At 41.5% G+C, this 12,202-nt stretch overlaps 1 protein-coding gene across 1 annotated transcript in view; it reads left to right on the forward strand.

Moving 5' to 3' along the window:
- The window catches only part of Ccnb3 (cyclin B3), a 55,742-nt gene that overhangs the window by 19,870 nt on the left and 23,670 nt on the right, over positions 1 to 12,202 (forward strand). The window contains exon 4 of the mRNA XM_021153631.2: positions 6,585 to 6,697. Within this exon, the coding sequence (XP_021009290.1) occupies positions 6,585 to 6,697 (113 nt within the window). The remainder of the gene's footprint in view (positions 1 to 6,584; positions 6,698 to 12,202) is intronic.

The following is a 12,202-nucleotide window of genomic DNA, read 5'->3' on the forward strand; positions in this document are numbered from 1 at the left end:
TTGCATCTATTGTTCCAGATTTCTTTCCTAGGGTTTCTATCTCCAGTGTTGCCTCATTTTGGGTTTTCTTTATTGTGTCTACTTCCCTTTTTAGGTCTAGTATGGTTTTGTTCATTTCCATCATCTGTTTGGATGTGTTTTCCTGTTTTTCTGTAAGGACTTCTACCTGTTTGATTATGTTATCATGTTTTTCTTTAAGGATTTGTAACTCTTTAGCAGTGTTCTCCTGCAATTCTTTAAGGGATTTTTGTGCTTCCTCTTTATTGTCTTCTTCCTTTTTAGCAGTGTTCTCCTGCATTTCTTTAAGTGTGTTATTAACGTCCTTCTTGAAGTCCTCTATCATCATCAGGAGATATGCTTTTAAATCCGTGTCTAGCTTTTCCGGTGTGTTGGGGTGCCCTGGACTGGGTGAAGTGGGGGTGCTGGGTTCTGATGATGGTGAGTGGTCTTGGTTTCTGTTAGTAAGATTATTACGTTTACCTTTCGCCATCTGGTAATCTCTGGGGTTAGTTGTTATCGTTGTCACTATTTAAAGATTGGAGCAGAAGCTGTGTTCCACTCACCAGCAGTCCCAAAATCCTGCGGAGGGGGTCGTGGGTAGCTGGCGGGTGTCAGGCAACCCTGCGCTCCCGCTACCCTGCCGCTGATCCGGCCGGGTGAGGCCTGTGGCCCTACTCAGGCTGGTTTCTGCTTCCCTAACTAATGCAGTCTCAGGTCCCGCGCAATTGGATTGGAGCAGAAGCTGTGCTCCCCTCACCAGAAGTCTTAAGATCCTGTGGCGGGTGTTGTGGGCAGTTGGCGAGTGTCAGCAGACCCTGCGCCCCAGCTGCTCAGGTGCTTTTCTGACCGGAAGAGGCTTGTGGCCCTGTGTGGGCCGGATTTCTCTCTCCCCAACCAGAGCAGTCTCAGGTCCCGCGTGATTGGACTGGAGCAGAAGCTGTGTTCCACTCACCAGCAGTCCCAAAATCCTGCGGCGGGGGTCGTGGGTAGCTGGCGGGTGTCAGGCAACCCTGCGCTCCCGCTACCCTGGCGCTGATCCGGCCGGGTGAGGCCTGTGGCCCTACTCAGGCTGGTTTCTGCTTCCCTAACTAATGCAGTCTCAGGTCCCGCGCAATTGGATTGGAGCAGAAGCTGTGCTCCCCTCACCAGAAGTCTTAAGATCCTGTGGCGGGTGTTGTGGGCAGTTGGCGAGTGTCAGCAGACCCTGCGCCCCAGCTGCTCAGGTGCTTTTCTGACCGGAAGAGGCTTGTGGCCCTGTGTGGGCCGGATTTCTCTCTCCCCAACCAGAGCAGTCTCAGGTCCCGCGTGATTGGACTGGAGCAGAAGCTGTGTTCCACTCACCAGCAGTCCCAAAATCCTGCGGCGGGGGTCGTGGGTAGCTGGCGGGTGTCAGGCAACCCTGCGCTCCCGCTACCCTGGCGCTGATCCGGCCGGGTGAGGCCTGTGGCCCTACTCAGGCTGGTTTCTGCTTCCCTAACTAATGCAGTCTCAGGTCCCGCGCAATTGGATTGGAGCAGAAGCTGTGTTCCACTCACCAGCAGTCCCAAAATCCTGCGGCGGGGGTCGTGGGTAGCTGGCGGGTGTCAGGCAACCCTGCGCTCCCGCTACCCCGGCGCTGATCCAGCCGGATGAGGCCTGTGGTCCTACTCAGGCCGGTTTCTGCTTCCCTCTACAGTATACTTTTTAAAAATATCACAGATTTGTTTTTTGGTATGACAGTTTTCTTCAAGTAGCTAAATCCTTCCACAATTAGCAAAGATATGTGATTAGACACACGTCTTTAGGTCAGACCATTATAAACTTAGAATTTTATAAAACTTAATCATCAAACAAATATTGTTCCTAAGTCCTATTTTCCATAAACCTTGTTTGTGGTTTTGTCCCCATCTGTTGTTTTTCACTCTTAGGAGAAAATCATCAAACATTTTAGCCTTATGCAAAATATATTAGAAGCCCAGTGTTGCCTTCTTCATCTAAGGAAACTAAACCAAGCTAAGCCATCCTGAAGAGCTGGTGTTGCCCCCTTGTTCTAATTTTTAAAAACATCTATTTTCCTAAATAAGAGTTGAATTGTAGTTACATATGTGGTATGGTGTAGCAAATTAAGATTATAAAGGATATAGATTTTTCACTATCAACCCTTTTCTGTTGCAAGTTTTAGCTACTCCTTCCTCTGCATGGGATTTTACAGATATTTCTTTAAACTTCACTCCCAGTGATCTTACAAATCCCAAGATAAAAACATTTGCATTTCTGCAGAAGCTTCAAAGATATCCATGACTTTGAATGGCCCAATATATTGGTAAAGAAAACCAAGAAAAGGGGAGTACTATTTAGAGAGATAAACATGTGATTACATTTAGCCACATTAATTTTATACATAAATTTCTCCTGAATAAATTTAAAAAGCATTAGAAAAGTAATAGTAACCTCTGTTGGAAATAGTTTATTTTTTAGCTATTCCCAAGAATATGGTGTTCCCCACCCTCCGGGCTGTCCTGTTGTTGTTGTTGTTGTTGTTCCTGTCATAGAGTCAGAGGCTGGCCTTGGAGACAAACATGCTTGGGTCTAAAGTATGCAGACCAAATCCCACCCTAAGAGCCAGCTTTTCAGTACAGTAAAACAGCATGTAACAATTTTCTACTATTATCCACACCTACGGAGATTTGAATCTCTGTTGGATAGAACCTAATGATCAGGAGAGAGGAGACGGAGGAGCAAAGAAGACTTAGAGATAGATAGTTCAGATCATTTTCTTGTGCTTGGCAGAAATGATCACAATCCATGAGGATTTAGTAATTGAATGTGCCATTTTCTTGCCATTGAGACTAATAATCAAGCTTGTATTAAGGCCCCATCATATTTACAGTAAAAAATAAGGCAGCAGCACTTAATGGTATCTCTGAGTCTGAAGAGGGAGAGAAAATTGAGAAGACAGGCAAGAGAAGCCTAATTCTGAATGGGAAGAGCCCCCTGTTAGTTAGAGGGAGAAAGGAAGACACCTTTGAAGAAATGGTATCAAATCTCAGAAGGAAAGCCAAGAGGAGGTAGGATAGACTCAGGAAAGGTCTTGTAAATAGGAGACCCACCAGAAGAAGGATGGCAATATCATAAAAGTGGAGACATAAAGGAAGGTGACGTGGCAAAAGATAAGGCCATAAGACAAAGTCTCAATCTGAGGTTATTTGCAAGGGACTGAGATTTGTGAGAGAGAAGCCCATGATCATGTGAACAGGCATTCCTTTTCCTGACAAACAGAAACCTGCTTCACAAGATAGCTCTTGTCCATGTGATGGGGTACCAGAAAGGGTATAGGGAGGCTACAAGGCATACCAGGAAGACTTGTTGAGTTAGTGAGAAAGAGAGAGAGAGAGAAAAAAGAGAGAGGGAGAGGGAGGGAGCAGGCAGTTTTGAGAGGGTACTGAGTAGGTGAAGAGAGACAAGTAGGTTGAGCAGCTCAAGCTGAAGAGACAGCAAATTTTGAAGCCGAATGTAGTGGGTGGCAAAAGCAAGCAGAGGCAATTTATGCCAGAAGGACCAAGTTGGCAGTTTGGTTTGGTTGTAGTAGGACTGGACTTCCAGTGCCCAAGTGTCTTTCCTAGGTTTGGGCACCATATGTATGTGAAGGCACAGTGAAACTACCAAATTAAATCACTCCATAAGCAGAAAGACACTTTATTTGGGGAACCACACTTCCAGGGTCAGAAAATGGAAAATAGCAGGCAGCAGGGAAAACCTTGTCAGTTTTGTGGGGACAATTAGTGGTGAATAGAGAGGTACAATCAAGGAAAGCCTGGGATTTAGCATGGAAACTTTGATGTGTTACATAATGCTTGTATTAATCAGGAATTAGATGCCCATTGCCCCAGTAGTTGACCATTGGGGGAGCACAATGGAAGTGATGGCTTTTCCTGACAAACAGGGATCTGTTTCACAAGGTTTCTGAGGACTGCTGAGTTTAGGGTTGTGTTTACCTGATAACAGCCCTTCTGTGGGATGGCAATAAGATTCTTGTTGAGTAAGCAAGAGAGACAGAGCAGGTAGCTCTGGGAAGATACTGAGTAGGTAGGGAGAGACAAGTGGGTTGAGGAGGTAGAGGGAAAAAAACTGAAGCTGAAGAGGTGGACTTTAAAATTTGGAATCAAATGTGGTGTGTAGCAGTAGCCAGCAGAGGCAAATGACTCATACCTAGGAGTTTTAGGGACATGTTTTAGACCTAACTACTAGAATTCATGAGTTCACTGTCTAGGTATGCCAAAAAGAGTCACTTAACTTTGAATAAGGTTAAGGTGTTAGGAAAATCAGAAATAATAGAATGTTGGTAATTCAATGTAAAAAGCAGGCCAAAAGGAGTCACTGTCTTAGAAAATCATAATTGATACCTAATGAGTGGTTATGATGCCTTGAGTAATTAGTCTAAGGAATTTTTCTTGTATAAGCCCATGCACTCTTGGTAAAATCCTAAAGAATAGATACTACTAGCATCTCTACTTGACAGATGAGAACCAGCATAGGTTTTAAAGTCTACTTCACTTAGACTACAGCAAAGCCTGGTTTTTGTTTTTTGTTTTTGTTTGTTTGTTTTGCTTTTTGTTTTTCGAGACAGGGTTTCTCTGTATAGCCCTGGCTGTCCTGGAACTCACTTTGTAGACCAGGCTGGCCTCGAACTCAGAAATCCACCTGCCTCTGCCTCCTGAGTGCTGGGATTAGAGGTGTGCCCCACCACGTCCAGTCAAAGCCTGTTTTTTTTTACTGTAAAGTATTTTTGTGCCTGTTAAAATACCTCTGTCAGATCACGTTTGACCCCATGGAAAATGGTTGTATAAGCAAAGTTGTCCACTTTGGATCCCTGTTAATATAATCTCTTTTTATGCAGATTATAATATATGTGTTAATTTTGGATAATTTCATATATATGTATTCATACATATATCTTATACCTGTAATTTTTGGTTTATTTCATATTCTGTTAAATAATGTATCTAGGAACTTGACTGAAATACAGTAGATACTCAAAGCAGAAGGAAAGTCATCGTGTAACTCCCCCTGGTACTTCTCATATACAATCTCTGACAGCACCATGTGGAATGGGGCAAGTTGTTTTTGTGCATTTGGACTGCTACAAGAAACTATGAATTGTGTATACAACTAATATGATGTTTAAATGTTATTTATTTGTATGTGTATAGGCATTTCTCTTTCATGGTATCTGTAGAGGCCAGGAAAGGAAGGTTGTTGTATACCCTGGAACTGGAATTACAGGCAGTTATGAGCTGCTGTGTTGGTACTGGGCATCTAACCCAGGTGCTCTAAAAGAGCAGTGAGTATTTTAACTCCTTGATCCATCTCTCTCCAGCCCCAACATTAGTAATTCATTAGTCACAGTTTTAGAAGCTAAGCAATTCAAAAGAAAGATCCCAGTGAATTTGGTATTAGGTTGTTGGGTGTGGGTATAGGGGAAAGGGGGTGGGTGGGAAGGGAGAGAGCTCGAGTCCTGCCAGAGTTCCTGTGCTCTGGGCAGGCAGACACGGGAGAAGTGCCAGACACTTTCCACTCGGCCCCAGGTGGGCATCTGGCTGTGTGAAGCCACTGACCCCACACAGCGGGGTGTGGACAAGGGGCAACCCCTGGTACCAGGGGCACCAGGTTGACATTCTCGGCCCCTGGAATACGGGAAGAGGGCAGAGGGAGAGAGGTTCCCAAGCAGGCGCAGGCCTTTAACCCCAGCACTCGAGAGGCAGAGGCAGGCAGATTTCTGAGTTCGAGGCCAACCTGGTCTACAAAGTGAGTTCCAGGATAGCCAGGGCTATACAGAGAAACCCTGTCTCCAAAAACCAGAGAGAGAGAGAGAGAGAGAAAGAGAGAGAGAGAGAGAGAGAGAAAGAGAGAGAGAGAGAGAGAGAGAGAGAGAGAGAGAGAGAGAGAGAGAGAGAGAGAGAGAGAGAGAGAGAGAGAGAGAAAGAGAGAGTCCTTAGTCTGGTCCATGGCTAATAGAGTGTAGGAAGGCCTTCTGATGGGAGATTAGGCAAGGCTTGTTAGGAGAAAGCCTATCCCATCGTCCAAACACAGTGGGCCTTGATGAACAGAAAGAGTATGGTTTTAGAGTTTTATTGAAGAAAGGCAGGGGGAAAGAGAGAAGGTAAAAGAGAGAGAGAGAGAGAGAGAGATTTATGCTAGAGTTCTACCCTGAGTAGCTAGTTGTTCTTAGCAAAATTTGACAGTAGATTTTGTTATGTTTCCTGCTTACTCTGTACATTTTAAGTCAGAACAGAAGACGAACTATCTTGTCAGTTATTCATGAGCCAGTATCCCTGGCATGGAAATCAGAACTGTATCCTACATCCCTTGGGAACACTTATGGCTGCTATTTTGTTGATATGTATTAGTATTATCATACTGATTACTTGGTGTAGTTCCCACTGTGGTGGATGGGCCTAGTGCCATACATTATGAACATTTTAAATTGTGAACATTCAAATAAACTGACTAGGATTGGGAACATGTCATAGCTTTCTTATAAGAATCATGTATTGAATAATATGTGGTTCTCTTAATTTACTGTTTTCTTTTTTGTTTGCTTGTAGGCATCTCATAGTCAATGTGTCCAGTCAAAGGAAGACAATATAGAGCTTAAAAGACATGTTTCCAAAAGGACAAAAAAGGGAGTTGGTGAAATTGCTCAGAAAAAAATAAAAACGTAAGAGAACACTCAGCAGGCATTGTGTCATATGATAAAGGAGAGACTATGCATTCGTCTTTGGAGATGTTATTCCCCTTCTCAGTTTCTCCTCCACAAACCTCCTATCCCCTCCTGCTTCCCCTGCCTCACCCACCCAGCCCACCTACTCCTTCGTCAGCACCCTAGTATTTCCCTACCCTGGGGCATCAAGCCTCCACAGGACCAAGGGCCTCCCCTCCCATTGATGCCCGATAAGGCAGTCCTTTGCTGCATATGCCTGGAGCCATGCCCATGTGTACTCTGGTTGATGGCCTAGTCCCTGGGAGCTTTGGGGGGAGGGGTCTGGTTGGTTGATATTGTTGTTCTTCCTGGGGTTGCAAACCCCTTCAGCTCCTTCAGTCCTTGCCTTAACTCCTCTGTTGGGGTCCCATGCTCAGTCCGATGTTAGGCTGCGTGCATCCACATCTGTATTGGTCAAGCTCTGGCAGAGCCTCTCAGGGGACAGTTATACCATGCTCCTGTCAGCAAGCACTTCTTGGCATCAGCAATAGTGTCTGGGTTTGTTGTCAGCAGATGAGATGGATCCCTAGGTGGGGCAGTTTCTGGATGGCCTTTGCTTCAGTCTCTGCTCCATTCTTTGTCACTGCATTTCCTTTAGACAGGAGGAATTCTGTGTTAATATTTTTGAGATGGATGGATGGCCCCATCTCTTAACTGAGGGCCTATCCACCAGATATGGTCTCTACATGTTCTATCTTGTCTTTGTTGGATATTTTGGTTACTGTCCTCCCTGTGATGTCCTGGGAACCTCTCAGGTCCCTGGCATCTGGGACTTTCTAATGTTTACCCCCAGTCCTCCCTCTCCCACTACTACTCTCCTCCTTTCAAATTCCTGACCCTCTATACTTTCCCCCATCACCTCCCATTTTATTTCTTCAGTTGAGAACCCTTCATTTTGATCCATAACCCAATTTTTCTGATTTTGTTTTTAGTTCTTTATGTATTCTGTATATTAATCCTTTTTTAAATGTGTAGCTGACAAAGAGTTTCTTCTACTCTGTGAGCCTTATCTTTTCTTGGTCGATTGTTTCCTTAGCTGTGCAGAAGCCTTACATTTTATGAAGTCCCAATTGTCAATTGTTGACTTTAATCTCTGAGCAAATATAGTCCTATTCAGAAAGTAGTTTTCTAATTCTATATCTTATAAGGTATAGTTCCTGTTTCTTTTAGCAGTTTTTAAGGTTTTTTTTTTTTTGTTTCAAATTGAGGTCTTTAGTGAACTTGAGTATAATTTTTGTGCAGTGTGATAGATAAAGGTCTATTTTTATTCTGCATGTGGGCATCTAGTTTTTTCTGATATCTTGCTTAACTTATCTATTAGTTATAACGTTTTTGTGTGGATTCCTTACTATTATATATCTATATATTTATATGATATAAATATATTACCATATATAATTGTATATGATACTATAGATAATTTTGATTATTCCTTTCTAACAGGGATGCCTTTATTTAATTTTATTACCTAACCACCTTAGCTAGAATGTTGGTAAAATGTAGAAGCACCCAAAGTTTGTCATTCTTGTCTTTTTGCTAATGTTAGATAGAAAAGCATTATTATGTCACTATTAACTATGATTTTAACTTTAGGGTTTTGTAGATGTCTTTTATACCAGGTTCATGAATCTGATTTCTTCTTCAGATGTATTTGTATTTGAGGATTTCATATATGAATACACTATATTTGCATCTTTGCTGGCCCTTCACCCCAATCAAGCTTCTCATGTATCCTCCCAACCACTTATTTTAGAATTCATGGTCTTTTTATCTGTCTGTCTGTCTTTATATCTGTCTGTCTGTCTGCTTGTCTGTCAGTCTGCTTGTCTGTCAGTCTGTCTGTCTGTTGTCTGTCTGTCTGTCTGTCTGTCTGTCAGTCTGTCTGTTACCTGTCTGTCAGTCAGTCTGTCAGTCTGTCTGTCTATCAGTCTGTTTGTTTGTCTGTCTGTCAGTTGATCTGTCTGTTTGTCTGTCTGTTGTCTATCAGTCTGTCTGTCTGTCAGTCTGGCTATCAGTGAGTCTGTCTGTCAGTCTGTCAGTCTGTCAGTCTATCTGTCTGTCTGTTGTCTGTCAGTCTATCAGTCTGTCTGTCTGTCTGTTGTCAGTGTCAGTCTGTCAGTCAGTCTGTCTGTTGTCTGTCAGTCTGTCAGTCAGTCAGTCAGTTTGTCTGTCAGTCTGTCAGTCTGTCAGTCTGTCTATCAGTCTGTCTGTCTGTCTGCCAGTCTGTCAGTCTGTATGTCTGTTGTCAGTCAGTCTGTTAGTCTGTCTGTCAGTCTGTCTGTCAGTCAGTCTGTCAGTCTGTCGGTCTGTCTGTTTATCAGTCTGTCAGTCTGTATGTCTATTGTCAGTCAGTCTGTCAGTCTGTCTATCAGTCTGTCAGTCTGTCAGTCTGTCTGTCTATCAGTCTGTCAGTCTGTCGGTCTGTCTATCAGTCTGTCTGTTGTCTGTCAGTCTGTCAGTCTGTCAGTCTGTCGGTCTGTCGGTCTGTCTATCAGTCTGTCAGTCTGTCGGTCTATCAGTCTGTCAGTCTGTTGTCTGTCAGTCTGTCAGTCTGTATGTCTGTTGTCAGTCAGTCTGTCAGTCTGTCTGTCAGTCTGTCATCTGTCAGTCTGTTGTCTGTCAGTCTGTCTGTTGTCTATAAGTCTGTCAGTCAATCTATTGTTTGTCTGTTGTCTGTCAGTCTGTCTGTATGTCTGTTATCTTTCAGTCTGTTCATCTGTCTGTGTGTCTATGTGTTGTCAGTTAGTCTGCCGTCCATCTTTCTGTCTATCCAGTTGTCATCTTTCAGTCTGCTTGTTGACTGTCCATCAGTCTGTCTATGTTGCCTGTCAGTCTGTCTGTTGTCTATCAATCTGTTATCTGTACATATGTCTGTATGTCTATTATCTTTCAGTCTCTCTGTCCATCTGTCTGCATGTCTGTCATCTGTTAGTCTGTTGTCCATCTTTCTGTCTGCCATCTTTGAGTCTGTCTGTTGTCTGTTCATCTTCCTATGTGTCCAGTTGCCATCTTTCAGTCTTTCTGGTTTTTGTCCACCTGTCTGTTTGTCTATCTGCCTGTGTTGTCTGTCAGTCAGTCTGTTTATCTTTCTGTCTGTCATCTTTCAGTCTGATTGTTGTCTGTTTCTCTATCCATCAGTCTGTCATCTGTTCATCTTTCTGCCGTCTTTCAGTCTGTCTTTGTGTTGTCTGTCCATTGGTCTGTATATCTGTTGTCTGTTCATCTGTCTGTCCATTTGTCATCTTTTAATCTGTCTGGTATCTGTTTATCTTTTCATCAGTCTGTCTGTCCATCTATTGTCTGTCTATCTGCCATCTTTTGATCTGTCTGTTGTCTGCCTATCTTTCCACTGGACTGCCTGTCCATTTGTCTAGATGTGCACACATGTGCATGCATGCACATGCGTGCACGCACACACACACACACACACACACACACACACACATACACACACAACTTATTGATTCCAATTAGTATGCTCTATCCTTTATTTTTTTCACATTTGTGTCTGCGTTTATGTATTTATATGTTCATCCTAGGGATGGAGCTCAAGTCATCAGGCCAAATAGCGAGCAGCTTTTCCTGCTTAGCCATCTTGCCAGCCTAAGAATCTCATTTTTATTTATAGTTTGCTGAGTGGTTTTAATTATGAAAAAGTATTGAATTTTGTCAAGTGATTTGTATGGATCTATTGATAATCACATCATTTTTGTTCTGTTAGTATGATATAATACTTGAATTTTGGATGTTAAAATAACTTTGCACTACTAGGGTATCAACTTAATTATGGTGGACCATCCTGTAAAATGCATTTCTGCATTTGTTATTCTAGTATTTTGTTGGGGAGTTTTCCATTTTTATACATAAGAGGTATGATTTTTAGTTTTATTGTCCCGTAATACTATTGTTCTTTTGAAATCATAATACAGCTGTTCTTAAAATATGAGTTGGAACCTGTTTCCACCTTTCTTATTTCTTAAAGAGATTATGAGGAACTGGTTTTAATCTCTGTTTAACTTTTTGGTAGACTTCACCAGTGAAGCTGTCTGAGCCTGAGCTCTTTGTGGTCAGGTTTTCAGTTGTTAACTCAGTTCCTTCATATGATATGTCTAATTAATTTTCTATTATCTTCTTTAATGAGTGTGGATAGTTTGTGACTTTCTACAAATTTGTTCATTTTATCTAAATTATATAATTTATTGCCATTTAACTGTTCTTAACATTCCTTTAAGTGTCATTAAGCATATTATTTTGTCAAATATTCACAACAAACTTATTAAAGAGCTATTACTTTTATCCTCATTTTATAGGTAGGGAACTCAAAGCACTGAATTAATTTGCCTGAGGTTACCTAGTTCCTAAATAAGGGCATAGGATTTGAATGTTGACAGACTAGCTCCAGGCAATGTATGTTCTTATTATACGTAGACTATCTGAAGACCTGGAGATGAATTGTAAATGAACTCAGCAGGAAGTTCTGGGAAGGTGTTTTGATGAGCAGAATCTTAATAAGGCACTACATTTAAATTGTTATCTTTTACAATACAGCGGTTTAAATTTTTCTAGTGTTATTGCCACCATGTAACTTTAAAAATGTTAACACTTTCAAAACAATCTTTATCTAGATATTTAATTTCCAGCTCTTCCTATACCAGTAGTTCTCAGTCTCCCTAATGCTGCAACTCTTTAATATATTTCCCTCATGTAATATATTAATCATAAAATTATTTTTGTTGCTACTTCATAACTATAATTTTGCTACTGTTATGAATCATAATGTAAATATCCATGTCTTAGGTGAACTCTGAAAAAATATTGTTCAACCCCCAAGGGGTCACAATCCACAATTTGAGAACTGTTGACCTATACCCTAGCATCCTGTATATTTTATGTGGATTGAATCATATGCTATGTAGTCTTTAGAGGCATTTATCCCTTGTGTTCCGAATGGTGGTTTGAATAGAATCCCATGATTAATGAGTAATCAATGTAATATAATCAAATCATTTGAAGAATAAAAGTCAAATTAAAAACTAAAGAGAAGTCAAACTTCTGAATACTTCTTGTTACAGAGAATCCTGTTAGATACCATCAATATTAAACACCAGCCTTCATCTCTAATTATTTTCATCTCTTAAACAGTAATAATTTCATTCTGCACTTTATCAGAGGCATGGTGCTGATAGTCAAAGATAAATAACTAGTTCTAGTGAGAGCGATCAATGCATATGCAGATAATGCATCCAGATAAGTATTATAGTAGGAACACTGTATATAAATAATGGAAATAAACTATATATAAGAAATTATGACATGGATTTCATGGGAAAAGTACAAAGTGTAAGTATATAAGAATAGAAACTATACTGTGTGGTACTAACTTGATTTGGTATGACATATCTTTTTTTAACCCTTTGCAATGTCTTGGAGTTGAAGCTCTTTCCTTTGATTTTAGTTAATGTA

Source organism: Mus caroli, unplaced genomic scaffold (genome assembly GCF_978045245.1).
Source record: "Mus caroli unplaced genomic scaffold, Mus_caroli_1 scaffold_5, whole genome shotgun sequence".
NCBI classification, from domain to species: domain Eukaryota; kingdom Metazoa; phylum Chordata; class Mammalia; order Rodentia; family Muridae; genus Mus; species Mus caroli.